Below are 12,593 nucleotides of genomic sequence, written 5' to 3' on the forward strand. Positions count from 1 at the left end.
TACGTGATATGCATTTCCACCTAGCCAGGCAATTAATATAGGACAATTTCCAGCTAAAACTTATCGGTGGCCACGTAAATCAGCATTATGTCGGAGGCAATGAAAATGAGCTCTAAATTCAATTACAGACCGGTGGCCTCGTCTTTCCCACGTCTGCTTCGCATGCCTCAGCTCACTCACTCCTGCATAAATCAAGAGTCCTGGCTGCCACGGCCGGAGATTCTAATTTACTCTGGCCCTGAAATGTCTTAGAAGATGCTAAGCGGCTTTGCCCGCTCATAACTCACCCAGACACTTTGTCACATTATGAATTTAAATTTAATGGGTAATTTATGGGAGGATTTGTCGACCTCCCTGCCCTCGACGGTGGTAACAGCTAATTAGAAAGTCAGTGGAGAGCAAGTGTGGTTAAGCCTTCCCTTGTGACATTACTTTTGTTACCTTTTTAATTATATTCTTACAAATATAGTATAATACAATAAAAATAGATTTAAAAAAAAATTGGTTAAAATATTTAATAAGAAATAAAATGTACATTGAATTTGGTCTTTAATTAATAATAGCATATTTTTAAATACATTTAGTCTGAATATAGTTGATTTATAGACTTTACACCTTCTCTCTGATACCTAGAGAGTACTCTATTAATTACACTCCATAATGGTTACTTCCGCTGGGCCCCATAATAGCATAATTAATCGATATTAAATGAGCAGCCGAGAACAGAACAATAAAGGCAGGAAATGCAACCACAAAAGGTTAAATTAAACGAAGTAATTGTTACGTACCACAGTCCCCTGCCAGCCAGTGGAGTTTCCACCCCGTCTCTCGAAGTTTGGTCCTCGTCTCTGAGGGGTTGTCCTGGGGACCGGGTCCTTTACAATGCATAATAAACAGTCGAGCGGGCACGGAGCAAACAAAAGTGGGGAAGCGTACGAAGCTCGTTGAGATTTTGATTTTTAAACGACCCAACGGGGGGTGGAGTTTCCGAAGACAAGGCTGTAAAGCGCACAAAGTCACACGGCAGGTGGCGTAAAACATCCCAGGAGGTGGGAGTGGTTGGGAGATCTGTACACAAAGTGATTTAAATGCACTTCTAATGGGATGAAATTATATACTGTCTGGGTTCGCGCTCGCATTCCTTCTCCGTCCACTTTGATCCCAATCCTGTTTAATTTTCGAATTGTGGTTTCAGGGAGGGAGGACACATGAATATGCATAGAGTTGCGCTTTTGATGTGCTATCCAGGACAACCGGGGCCACCTTCATCGTAAGCCAAAATTACGACAACACGTTAGGTTAAACTGTACATTTTTTTAATTAAAATTTCGCCTATAAAATTATAATTATTGCTCCTCTGTCCAGAGCTCGGGGTCTACATAATTTGATGACCGGCTAAAGCCGCTTAGAACAATTTCAGAAAACAACAATTTGTGACAGGGGTCACAGTAAGCATCTTATCAGAGCTAAGCAGCTAGGGTGACCCCCATCGTCATCGATGTCCAGGCAACGGCGGAATGTGATTACAGCTTTTGGCGTTCCATCTGGAATTTTAGCGGTCTCAAGTGTCCATTGGGTGGGGGAATGTTAAGCTCCAAATTTTTAATGGAAGCGAAATAGGCATACCGATGCAATCGCTGTGAACGTGCTCTAAACTCATCCGCTGAGCCAGGAAAAGGTATAATCTCGGTGACCAAGTGTGGCTCTGGTACATAGAAGTCATCGCCTTATGAAAAGAGTGAATACTTTATTCTTAGGATTTGATATTTGTAAGATCAAACAAACCTGGCAGAACATAGACCAAAGTTCCTTCACAATTGTAAACCACCGGCAGAAACATGGTCGTCCCCAATACTCCTCGCTTGATGGCAAAATCCAATAAACGCAAGTACTCCTTGATACCCATAAGGCGCAACAGTTCGTAGACCTGAGGAGGTAGAAACCAAACCTCACCCAGTTCGTTTAGTCGCAGCAAGTCCAGCGGTGTCAGCCACTAGTTAAATATCAAGTTAATTATTTAATTATTTATGAACAGATGTCTTACTGGCCAGGAGAACTAACTTACCATCGTCTCTTTGACCTCGCCGGGCTCATTCAGCAGTTTGGGCTGTTTATCTACAAAAGCTATAAAAAAAACCGTTTCATACCTACAGAAGATAATTTCTGAAAATAAAGAAAAATAAACATTTTGAAATACTTACCCCTTTCGCAGAAACCCAGGACTTGACCAGGCAGACCACTCGTGCAGAGCCCAAAGATCCGGGACCACTTTCAACTGACGACATAGGGTCAAGAACTCGCTGGGCTTGTCGTGCACCCTTCGCTGCCACGCCTCAAGATCAGGCACATCCTGAACGCAGGCCACCTCACCAAAATCCAGCTGCTTCTGATTGCGGGCCAGCAGCACTCCGACTTCCTCAAAGCTCTCGCGCACGGCGGTGAGGCGCAGTATAATCTCCCTAAAACCGCAGAGGGCAAAGATCACCTTACTCAATCTCAACCTTAACCTTTGGACCGACCCACCTCGACCAAATGCGGGAGCGCTTGAAGAAGCGATCATAACAGCCGGTGCCCTGTGGTGCCAAAATGGCAGGACGGTCGTCCCGAATCAGCACCAGGCGGCGAAGCTCCTCCTGCGGAACACCGAACTCCTCGAGGTACTGCAGCCAGGCCACACTCTCATCGGCCTCCGAGTCCAGAAGCCCGCCGGGGAATACGGTCTGGTTGACCACCATAGCCGTGGCATCGCTGCGCTTAAGCATTAGCAACTGCAAGATCGGGCGGAATAAGTGACGGAAGAATAACCATTTCTGAAAAGATCTCCGTAGTTGCCTTGTAATCGTCGCTTGTTCCGCCATCGCTGGCCACCAGAATTACGCTGGCTGAGGTGCGCCATTTGGCAATAGGAGCTATTTGGCTCATGGCTCCACCTTCAAGGTAAATTGATTTGAACTAATCTGATTTTGTTAAACTTGAAATTCGGTTTTGTTTTGGTCCCGCCAACAGCTGATCAGCAGTCGCTAATCGATATCGATAACGTAACGGCTCCTGCACCCAGGAAACGATTATTTTCCGCTTATCAACACTAAATATTTGAAATTCGTGCAGAATTCAAACTTTGCTTTATGCGATTAAAGCACAGAAGAAAAGTCTTCTGAGTAAACGAACAAAAACATGAATATAGATTAGTTTCTGAGGGGCACACGTGTTCGGCTGGAAACATATTTAAGCGCTCGCCCTTGACCAACAAAAGACACTAACATTTGGTGTTTGTAACCGAAAGCAACTTGCAGTAGAAGAAATGAGAGTTTCTGTAACATTCCTATTCCTGGGCTTGTGCCTGTGCAGTGCCCTGGCGGAGGATGACCTGGTGGAGCTGCTCAAAGACAACACGAATGGCATTGGAAGGGCCAATGAGCTCCTGACCAGAATTGCCACAGTCTACGAGGAGACCAAGGCTAACTTGGCAGCGCAGAAGGAGGCTCTCAACATTGTTACCCTCGTACAGGAACTGCTAGCCCGACTCGAAGTAGTCCTGGTGGAGAAGACCGATTTAATGGTGGCCACGCTGTTCAACATCTCAAAACAAGGCGAAGAGTATGCCAAGCGTTCGGAATCCGAGCTCCTGGAGCTGGCCCGTGCGCAACAGGTCACGGCGCAGCTACTCCGGGTCCTAGAGTCCAAGATGGACGCTTACCAGACGCACGTGCTTCAAAGTGCCCGCAATATTGACAAAAATATCAATGGCCTGGCCAGGCTGATCACTCGCACTGTCCTGCCGCAACTGAACGGCCTGAAATGCTCCGTTGACAGCCTGGAGACATCGCAAATCAACGTGGAGGTGGAGCTGAAGAGACTGGCTGGCATTAAGGAGATCAGCATAAATTCCAATCACAAGCTTGATGTGCTAGAACGTCAGCTTAAGGACGTGAATCGCACCCAGGAGGTTCGCCTGGCGGAATTGACCCACGCGGTGAAGCACCTGCAGCCGCTTAACTCATGGAAGGTGGAAGGAGCCCTGCGCGAACTGATCATCTCCCAAAAGCGCATTGAACTTGATCTGGAGGAATGCAGCCATCACTCTCAGTCCTATGAATCAAGCTACCAAAGTGCGGCTTCAGAACCGCATTACCCTCAGCCGCGTCCTCACCCTCACCCTCAGCCACATCCTCACCCCCAGCCTCAACCCCACCCTCACCCTCACCCTCACCCACACCCTCAACCCCACCCTCAGCCTCACCCTAAGCCCCATCCTCATCCTCGCCCTGAGCCTAAACGCGTCGACTTGGTGCAAGTGTGGAATGTCAAGGGACCCCAGAAGCAAGGTAATTAATATCCCGATCCTCACTGATGACTACGAATTATTCACCCCAACCTATTGCAGGAGAGTATCCAGAATCCTCGAGAGTTTCGGCCTATGCCCAGTCCCCGGAGCCGAAGAAATACCACTCCCAGTCCAGTCATAGCTCTAGCACCTGGCGGAATTCATTGCCTTGGGAGACTGCTCCACAATATCATCCCGCTCCGGCACCATATGAGCAGCCCTGGAAGCCAGCGCCTGCCCACAGCTCCCACCCAACGACCAAGCCGAAGCCGTGTCCCAAGGAAGAGCATGGCTATAAATCGCACTCCCATCCTGAATCATCTCCAAAGCAGCCTATCTTTAAGCCGCAGCCTGTTCAGCCTGATGATTCCTACAGGATCTGGTACGAAGACGATACATTGCCCCAAGGATATTAACGAGCTGAGAGAAAACGATTCCGAAAAATTAGTAACAACAATCATATTAATCACAAAAACGCTCCATACAAAAGTACATTAAAATCTTTTTACATTTCGATTAATAAATAATATTTGAAAAATGAGTTGATTATTTATTAGGTTTAAATAAAAATTTAATATTTTTTAAGGGGTTACATCATTAAAATTGCCAAAAATTGGCAAAAAATTGACTTTTGAAAATTATAAAACTGAGTATGCAGCTTTGTTATTTCACTAAAAACTAGCATAGAACTGCTTTCCGAATTAAAATTAATGATTTTTTTGGCTTAGTTATGAGTTTTTTTAAACTATGATTTTCGGAAAAAATTTTCTGTTTTTATACCTTTCTGCAGGTTTTTATGATTTTAGTCAGAAACTGACAATAACATCAACAAACGCAGTATGCAGATTTGTTGGTGCAATAAAAACTAGCACAGAAAAGCTTTCCGAATTAAAATTAATGCAATTTCGGCCTAATTATGATGTCCGAAAAACTTAGATCTTTTTAAAAAATGGTCTGTTTTTATACCTATTTGCAGAATATAATTTAAGTCAGAAGCTTGAAACGTAATGAAGGAGTCATTTCCGACCCTATAAACCATATATATTCTTGATCAGCATCAACAGCCCAGTCGTTCTAGCCGTGTCCGGTCAAAAAATAAATTTTTCACATTTTTTCGAAAATTGAAAATTTTATAAGGGGTTACATCATTAAAATTGCCAAAAATTGACAAAAAATCGAATTTTGTAAATTATAAAACTGAGTATGCAGCTTTGTTATTTGACTAAAAACTAGCATAGAACAGCTTTCCGAATTAAAATTAATGATTTTTTGGCTTAGTTATGAGTTTTTTTAAACAATGATTTTCGGAAAAATTGTTCTGTTTTATACCTTTCTAGAGGTTGTTATGATTTTAGTGAGAAACTGACAATAACATAAACAAACGCAGTATCCAGATTTGTTGGTGCAATAAAAAATAGCACAGAAAAGCTTTCCGAATTAAAATTAATGCAATTTCGGCCTAATTATGATGTCCAAAAACTTAGATCTTTTTAAAAAATGGTCTGTTTTTATACCTATTTGCAGAATATAATTTAAGTCAGAAGCTTGAAACGTAATGAAGGAGTCATTTCCGACCTTATTAACCATATATATTCTTGATCAGCATCAATAGCCCAGTCGTTCTAGCCATGTCCAGTCAAAAAATAAATTTTTCACATTTTTTCGAAAATTGAAAATTTTATAAGGGGTTACATCATTAAAATTGCCAAAAATTGACTAAAAATTGACTTTTGAAAATTATAAAACTGAGTATGCAGCTTTGTTATTTGACTAAAAACTAGCATAGAACAGGTTTCCGAATTAAAATTAATGATTTTTTTGGCTTAGTTATGAGTTTTTTTAAACTATGATTTTCGGAAAAAATGTTCTGTTTTTATACCTTTCTGCCGGTTTTTATGATTTTAGTCAGAAACTGACAATAACATCAACAAACGCAGTATGCAGATTTGTTGGTGCAATAAAAACTAGCACAGAAAAGCTTTCCAAATTAAAATTAATGCAATTTCGGCCTAATTATGATGTCCGAAAAACTTAGATCTTTTTAAAAAATGGTCTGTTTTTATACCTATTTGCAGAATATAATTTATGTCAGAAGCTTGAAACGTAATGAAGGAGTCATTTCCGACCCTATAAACCATATATATTCTTGATCAGCATCAACAGCCCAGTCGTTCTAGTCATGTCCAGTCAAAAAATAAATTTTTCACATTTTTTCGAAAATTGAAAATTTTATAAGGGGTTACATCATTAAAATTGCCAAAAATTGACAAAAAATTGAATTTTGTAAATTATAAAACTGAGTATGCAGCTTTGTTATTTGACTAAAAACTAGCAGAGAACAGCTTTCCGAATTAAAATTAATGATTTTTTGGCTTAGTTATGAGTTTTTTTAAACTATGATTTTCGGAAAAAATGTTCTGTTTTTATACCTTTCTGCAGGTTTTTATGATTTTAGTCAGAAACTGACAATAACATCAACAAACGCAGTATGCCGATTTGTTGGTGCAATAAAAACTAGCACAGAAAAGCTTTCCGAATTAAAATTAATGCAATTTCGGCCTAATTATGATGTCCGAAAAACTTAGATCTTTTTAAAAAATGGTCTGTTTTTATACCTATTTGCAGAATATAATTTAAGTCAGAAGCTTGAAACGTAATGAAGGAGTCATTTCCGACCCTATAAACCATATATATTCTTGATCAGCATCAATAGCCCAGTCGTTCTAGTCATGTCCAGTCAAAAAATAAATTTTTCACATTTTTTCGAAAATTGAAAATTTTATAAGGGGTTACATCATTAAAATTGCCAAAAATTGACAAAAAATTGAATTTTGTAAATTATAAAACTGAGTATGCAGCTTTGTTATTTGACTAAAAACTAGCATAGAACAGCTTTCCGAATTAAAATTAATGATTTTTTGGCTTAGTTATGAGTTTTTTTAAACTATGATTTTCGGAAAAAATTTTCTGTTTTTATACCTTTCTGCAGGTTTTTATGATTTTAGTCAGAAACTGACAATAACATCAACAAACGCAGTATGCAGATTTGTTGGTGCAATAAAAACTAGCACAGAAAAGCTTTCCGAATTAAAATTAATGCAATTTCGGCCTAATTATGATGTCCGAAAAACTTAGATCTTTTTAAAAAATGGTCTGTTTTTATACCTATTTGCAGAATATAATTTAAGTCAGAAGCTTGAAACGTAATGAAGGAGTCATTTCCGACCCTATAAACCATATATATTCTTGATCAGCATCAACAGCCCAGTCGTTCTAGCCGTGTCCGGTCAAAAAATAAATTTTTCACATTTTTTCGAAAATTGAAAATTTTATAAGGGGTTACATCATTAAAATTGCCAAAAATTGACAAAAAATCGAATTTTGTAAATTATAAAACTGAGTATGCAGCTTTGTTATTTGACTAAAAACTAGCATAGAACAGCTTTCCGAATTAAAATTAATGATTTTTTGGCTTAGTTATGAGTTTTTTTAAACAATGATTTTCGGAAAAATTGTTCTGTTTTATACCTTTCTAGAGGTTGTTATGATTTTAGTGAGAAACTGACAATAACATAAACAAACGCAGTATCCAGATTTGTTGGTGCAATAAAAAATAGCACAGAAAAGCTTTCCGAATTAAAATTAATGCAATTTCGGCCTAATTATGATGTCCAAAAACTTAGATCTTTTTAAAAAATGGTCTGTTTTTATACCTATTTGCAGAATATAATTTAAGTCAGAAGCTTGAAACGTAATGAAGGAGTCATTTCCGACCTTATTAACCATATATATTCTTGATCAGCATCAATAGCCCAGTCGTTCTAGCCATGTCCAGTCAAAAAATAAATTTTTCACATTTTTTCGAAAATTGAAAATTTTATAAGGGGTTACATCATTAAAATTGCCAAAAATTGACAAAAAATCGAATTTTGTAAATTATAAAACTGAGTATGCAGCTTTGTTATTTGACTAAAAACTAGCATAGAACAGCTTTCAGAATTAAAATTAATGATTTTTTGGCTTAGTTATGAGTTTTTTTAAACTATGATTTTCGGAAAAAAATGTTCTGTTTTATACCTTTCTAGAGGTTGTTATGATTTTAGTGAGAAACTGACAATAACATAAACAAACGCAGTATCCAGATTTGTTGGTGCAATAAAAAATAGCACAGAAAAGCTTTCCGAATTAAAATTAATGCAATTTCGGCCTAATTATAATGTCCGAAAAACTTAGATCTCTTAAGAAAATGGTCTGTTTTTATACCTATTTGCAGAATATAATTTAAGTCAGAAGCTTGAAAGGTAATTCTTGATCAGCATCAACAGCCCAGTCGTTCTAGCCATGTCCAGTCAAAAAATTGACTTTTGAAAATTATAAAACTGAGTATGTAGCTTTGTTATTTCACTAAAAACTAGCATAGAACGAATTAAAATTAATGATTTTATGGCTTAGTTATGAGTTTTTTTAAACTATGATTTTCGGAAAAAATGTTTTGTTTTTATACCTTTCTGCCGGTTTTTATGATTTTAGTCAGAAACTGACAATAACATCAACAAACGCAGTATGCAGATTTGTTGGTGCAATAAAAACTAGAACAGAAAAGCTTTCCGAATTAAAATTAATGCAATTTCGGCCTAATTATGATGTCCGAAAAACTTAGATCTTTTTAAAAAATGGTCTGTTTTTATACCTATTTGCAGAATATAATTTAAGTCAGAAGCTTGAAACGTAATGAAGGAGTCATTTCCGACCCTATAAACCATATATATTCTTGATCAGCATCAACAGCCCAGTCGTTCTAGCCATGTCCGGTCAAAAAATAAATTTTTCACATTTTTTCGAAAATTGAAAATTTTATAAAAAAATCATTAAAATTGCCAAAAATTGACAAAAAATCGAATTTTGTAAATTATAAAACTGAGTATGCAGCTTTGTTATTTGACTAAAAACTAGCATAGAACAGCTTTCCGAATTAAAATTAATGATTTTTTGGCTTAGTTATGAGTTTTTTTAAACAATGATTTTCGGAAAAATGGTTCTGTTTTATACCTTTCTAGAGGTTGTTATTATTTTAGTGATAAACTGACAATAACATAAACAAACGCAGTATCCAGATTTGTTGGTGCAATAAAAAATAGCACAGAAAAGCTTTCCGAATTAAAATTAATGCAATTTCGGCCTAATTATGATGTCCAAAAACTTAGATCTTTTTAAAAAATGGTCTGTTTTTATACCTATTTGCAGAATATAATTTAAGTCAGAAGCTTGAAACGTAATGAAGGAGTCATTTCCGACCTTATTAACCATATATATTCTTGATCAGCATCAATAGCCCAGTCGTTCTAGCCATGTCCAGTCAAAAAATAAATTTTTCACATTTTTTCGAAAATTGAAAATTTTATAAGGGGTTACATCATTAAAATTGCCAAAAATTGGCAAAAAATTGACTTTTGAAAATTATAAAACTGAGTATGTAGCTTTGTTATTTCACTAAAAACTAGCATAGAACAGCTTTCCGAATTAAAATTAATGATTTTATGGCTTAGTTATGAGTTTTTTTAAACTATGATTTTCGGAAAAAATGTTTTGTTTTTATACCTTTCTGCCGGTTTTTATGATTTTAGTCAGAAACTGACAATAACATCAACAAACGCAGTATGCAGATTTGTTGGTGCAATAAAAACTAGAACAGAAAAGCTTTCCGAATTAAAATTAATGCAATTTCGGCCTAATTATGATGTCCGAAAAACTTAGATCTTTTTAAAAAATGGTCTGTTTTTATACCTATTTGCAGAATATAATTTAAGTCAGAAGCTTGAAACGTAATGAAGGAGTCATTTCCGACCCTATAAACCATATATATTCTTGATCAGCATCAACAGCCCAGTCGTTCTAGCCATGTCCAGTCAAAAAATAAATTTTTCACATTTTTTCGAAAATTGAAAATTTTATAAGGGGTTACATCATTAAAATTGCCAAAAATTGACAAAAAATCGAATTTTGTAAATTATAAAACTGAGTATGCAGCTTTGTTATTTGACTAAAAACTAGCATAGAACAGCTTTCAGAATTAAAATTAATGATTTTTTGGCTTAGTTATGAGTTTTTTTAAACTATGATTTTCGGAAAAAAATGTTCTGTTTTATACCTTTCTAGAGGTTGTTATGATTTTAGTGAGAAACTGACAATAACATAAACAAACGCAGTATCCAGATTTGTTGGTGCAATAAAAAATAGCACAGAAAAGCTTTCCGAATTAAAATTAATGCAATTTCGGCCTAATTATAATGTCCGAAAAACTTAGATCTCTTAAGAAAATGGTCTGTTTTTATACCTATTTGCAGAATATAATTTAAGTCAGAAGCTTGAAAGGTAATTCTTGATCAGCATCAACAGCCCAGTCGTTCTAGCCATGTCCAGTCAAAAAATAAATTTTTCACATTTTTTCGAAAATTGAAAATTTTATAAGGGGTTACATCATTAAAATTGCCAAAAATTGACAAAAAATTGAATTTTGTAAATTATAAAACTGAGTATGCAGCTTTGTTATTTGACTAAAAACTAGCATAGAACAGCTTTCCGAATTAAAATTAATGATTTTTTGGCTTAGTTATGAGTTTTTTTAAACTATGATTTTCGGAAAAAATGTTCTGTTTTTATACCTTTCTGCAGGTTTTTATGATTTTAGTGAGAAACTGACAATGACATAAACAAACGCAGTATCCAGATTTGTTGGTGCAATAAAAACTAGCACAGAAAAGCTTTCCAAATTAAAATTAATGCAATTTCGGCCTAATTATGATGTCCGAAAAACTTAGATCTTTTTAAAAAATGGTCTGTTTTTATACCTATTTGCAGAATATAATTTAAGTCAGAAGCTTGAAACGTAATGAAGGAGTCATTTCCGACCCTATAAACCATATATATTCTTGATCAGCATCAACAGCCCAGTCGTTCTAGCCATGTCCAGTCAAAAAATAAATTTTTCACATTTTTTCGAAAATTGAAAATTTTATAAGGGGTTACATCATTAAAATTGCCAAAAATTGACAAAAAATTGAATTTTGTAAATTATAAAACTGAGTATGCAGCTTTGTTATTTGACTAAAAACTAGCATAGAACAGCTTTCCGAATTAAAATTAATGATTTTTTGGCTTAGTTATGAGTTTTTTTTAACTATGATTTTCGGAAAAAATGTTCTGTTTTTATACCTTTCTGCAGGTTTTTATGATTTTAGTCAGAAACTGACAATAACATCAACAAACGCAGTATGCAGATTTGTTGGTGCAATAAAAACTAGAACAGAAAAGCTTTCCGAATTAAAATTAATGCAATTTCGGCCTAATTATGATGTCCGAAAAACTTAGATCTTTTTAAAAAATGGTCTGTTTTTATACCTATTTGCAGAATATAATTTAAGTCAGAAGCTTGAAACGTAATGAAGTAGTCATTTCCGACCCTATAAACCATATATATTCTTGATCAGCATCAATAGCCCAGTCGTTCTAGCCATGTCCGGTCAAAAAATAAATTTTTCACATTTTTTCGAAAATTGAAAATTTTATAAGGGGTTACATCATTAAAATTGCCAAAAATTGACAAAAAATTGACTTTTGAAAATTATAAAACTGAGTATGCAGCTTTGTTATTTGACTAAAAACTAGCATAGAACAGCTTTCCGAATTAAAATTAATGATTTTTTGGCTTAGTTATGAGTTTTTTTAAACTATGATTTTCGGAAAAAATGTTCTGTTTTTATACCTTTCTGCAGGTTTTTATGATTTTAGTGAGAAACTGACAATAACATAAACAAACGCAGTATCCAGATTTGTTGGTGCAATAAAAAATAGCACAGAAAAGCTTTCCGAATTAAAATTAATGCAATTTCGGCCTAATTATGATGTCCGAAAAACTTAGATCTTTTTAAAAAATGGTCTGTTTTTATACCTATTTGCAGAATATAATTTAAGTCAGAAGCTTGAAACGTAATGAAGGAGTCATTTCCGACCCTATAAACCATATATATTCTTGATCAGCATCAACAGCCCAGTCGTTCTAGCCGTGTCCGGTCAAAAAATAAATTTTTCACATTTTTTCGAAAATTGAAAATTTTATAAGGGGTTACATCATTAAAATTGCCAAAAATTGACAAAAAATTGACTTTTGAAAATTATAAAACTGAGTATGCAGCTTTGTTATTTGACTAAAAACTAGCATAGAACAGCTTTCAGAATTAAAATTAATGATTTTTTGGCTTAGTTATGAGTT

The 12,593-nt window shown here is 35.8% G+C and overlaps 2 protein-coding genes across 3 annotated transcripts; one reads left to right on the top strand and one right to left on the bottom strand.

Annotated features, from left to right (window-relative positions):
• Positions 1–1,299: 1,299 nt before the first annotated feature.
• On the bottom strand, positions 1,300–3,052 carry LOC110181385 (acyl-coenzyme A diphosphatase NUDT19). Of its 2 annotated transcripts, none has more exons than XR_015272676.1 (6): positions 2,833–3,052; positions 2,524–2,768; positions 2,202–2,459; positions 2,066–2,124; positions 1,786–1,993; positions 1,300–1,726 (listed from the first exon to the last, which is right to left on the bottom strand). XR_015272676.1 is itself a non-coding variant. In XM_020949116.2 (6 exons), the coding sequence occupies exons 1-6, from the start codon at positions 2,920–2,922 to the stop codon at positions 1,524–1,526; spliced, it is 1,086 nt and encodes a 361-aa protein (XP_020804775.2). In that variant the 5' UTR covers positions 2,923–3,052; the 3' UTR covers positions 1,300–1,523. The 2 variants fall into 2 exon arrangements, 1 of the variants encoding a protein (XP_020804775.2); XM_020949116.2 differs by having other exon boundaries at positions 2,066–2,147.
• Positions 3,053–3,109: 57 nt separating this feature from the next.
• LOC110181361 (uncharacterized) lies at positions 3,110–4,862 on the top strand. The gene is made up of 2 exons (XM_086837332.1): positions 3,110–4,325; positions 4,385–4,862. Exons 1-2 carry the CDS (start codon positions 3,302–3,304, stop codon positions 4,738–4,740), a joined length of 1,380 nt encoding a protein of 459 aa, XP_086693458.1. The 5' UTR covers positions 3,110–3,301; the 3' UTR covers positions 4,741–4,862.
• The last annotated feature ends 7,731 nt before the right edge of the window (positions 4,863–12,593 follow it).

The sequence above is a fragment of the Drosophila serrata genome, unplaced genomic scaffold, assembly GCF_035046125.1.
Source record: "Drosophila serrata isolate PLE 108 unplaced genomic scaffold, ASM3504612v1 contig_302, whole genome shotgun sequence".
NCBI lineage: Eukaryota > Metazoa > Arthropoda > Insecta > Diptera > Drosophilidae > Drosophila > Drosophila serrata.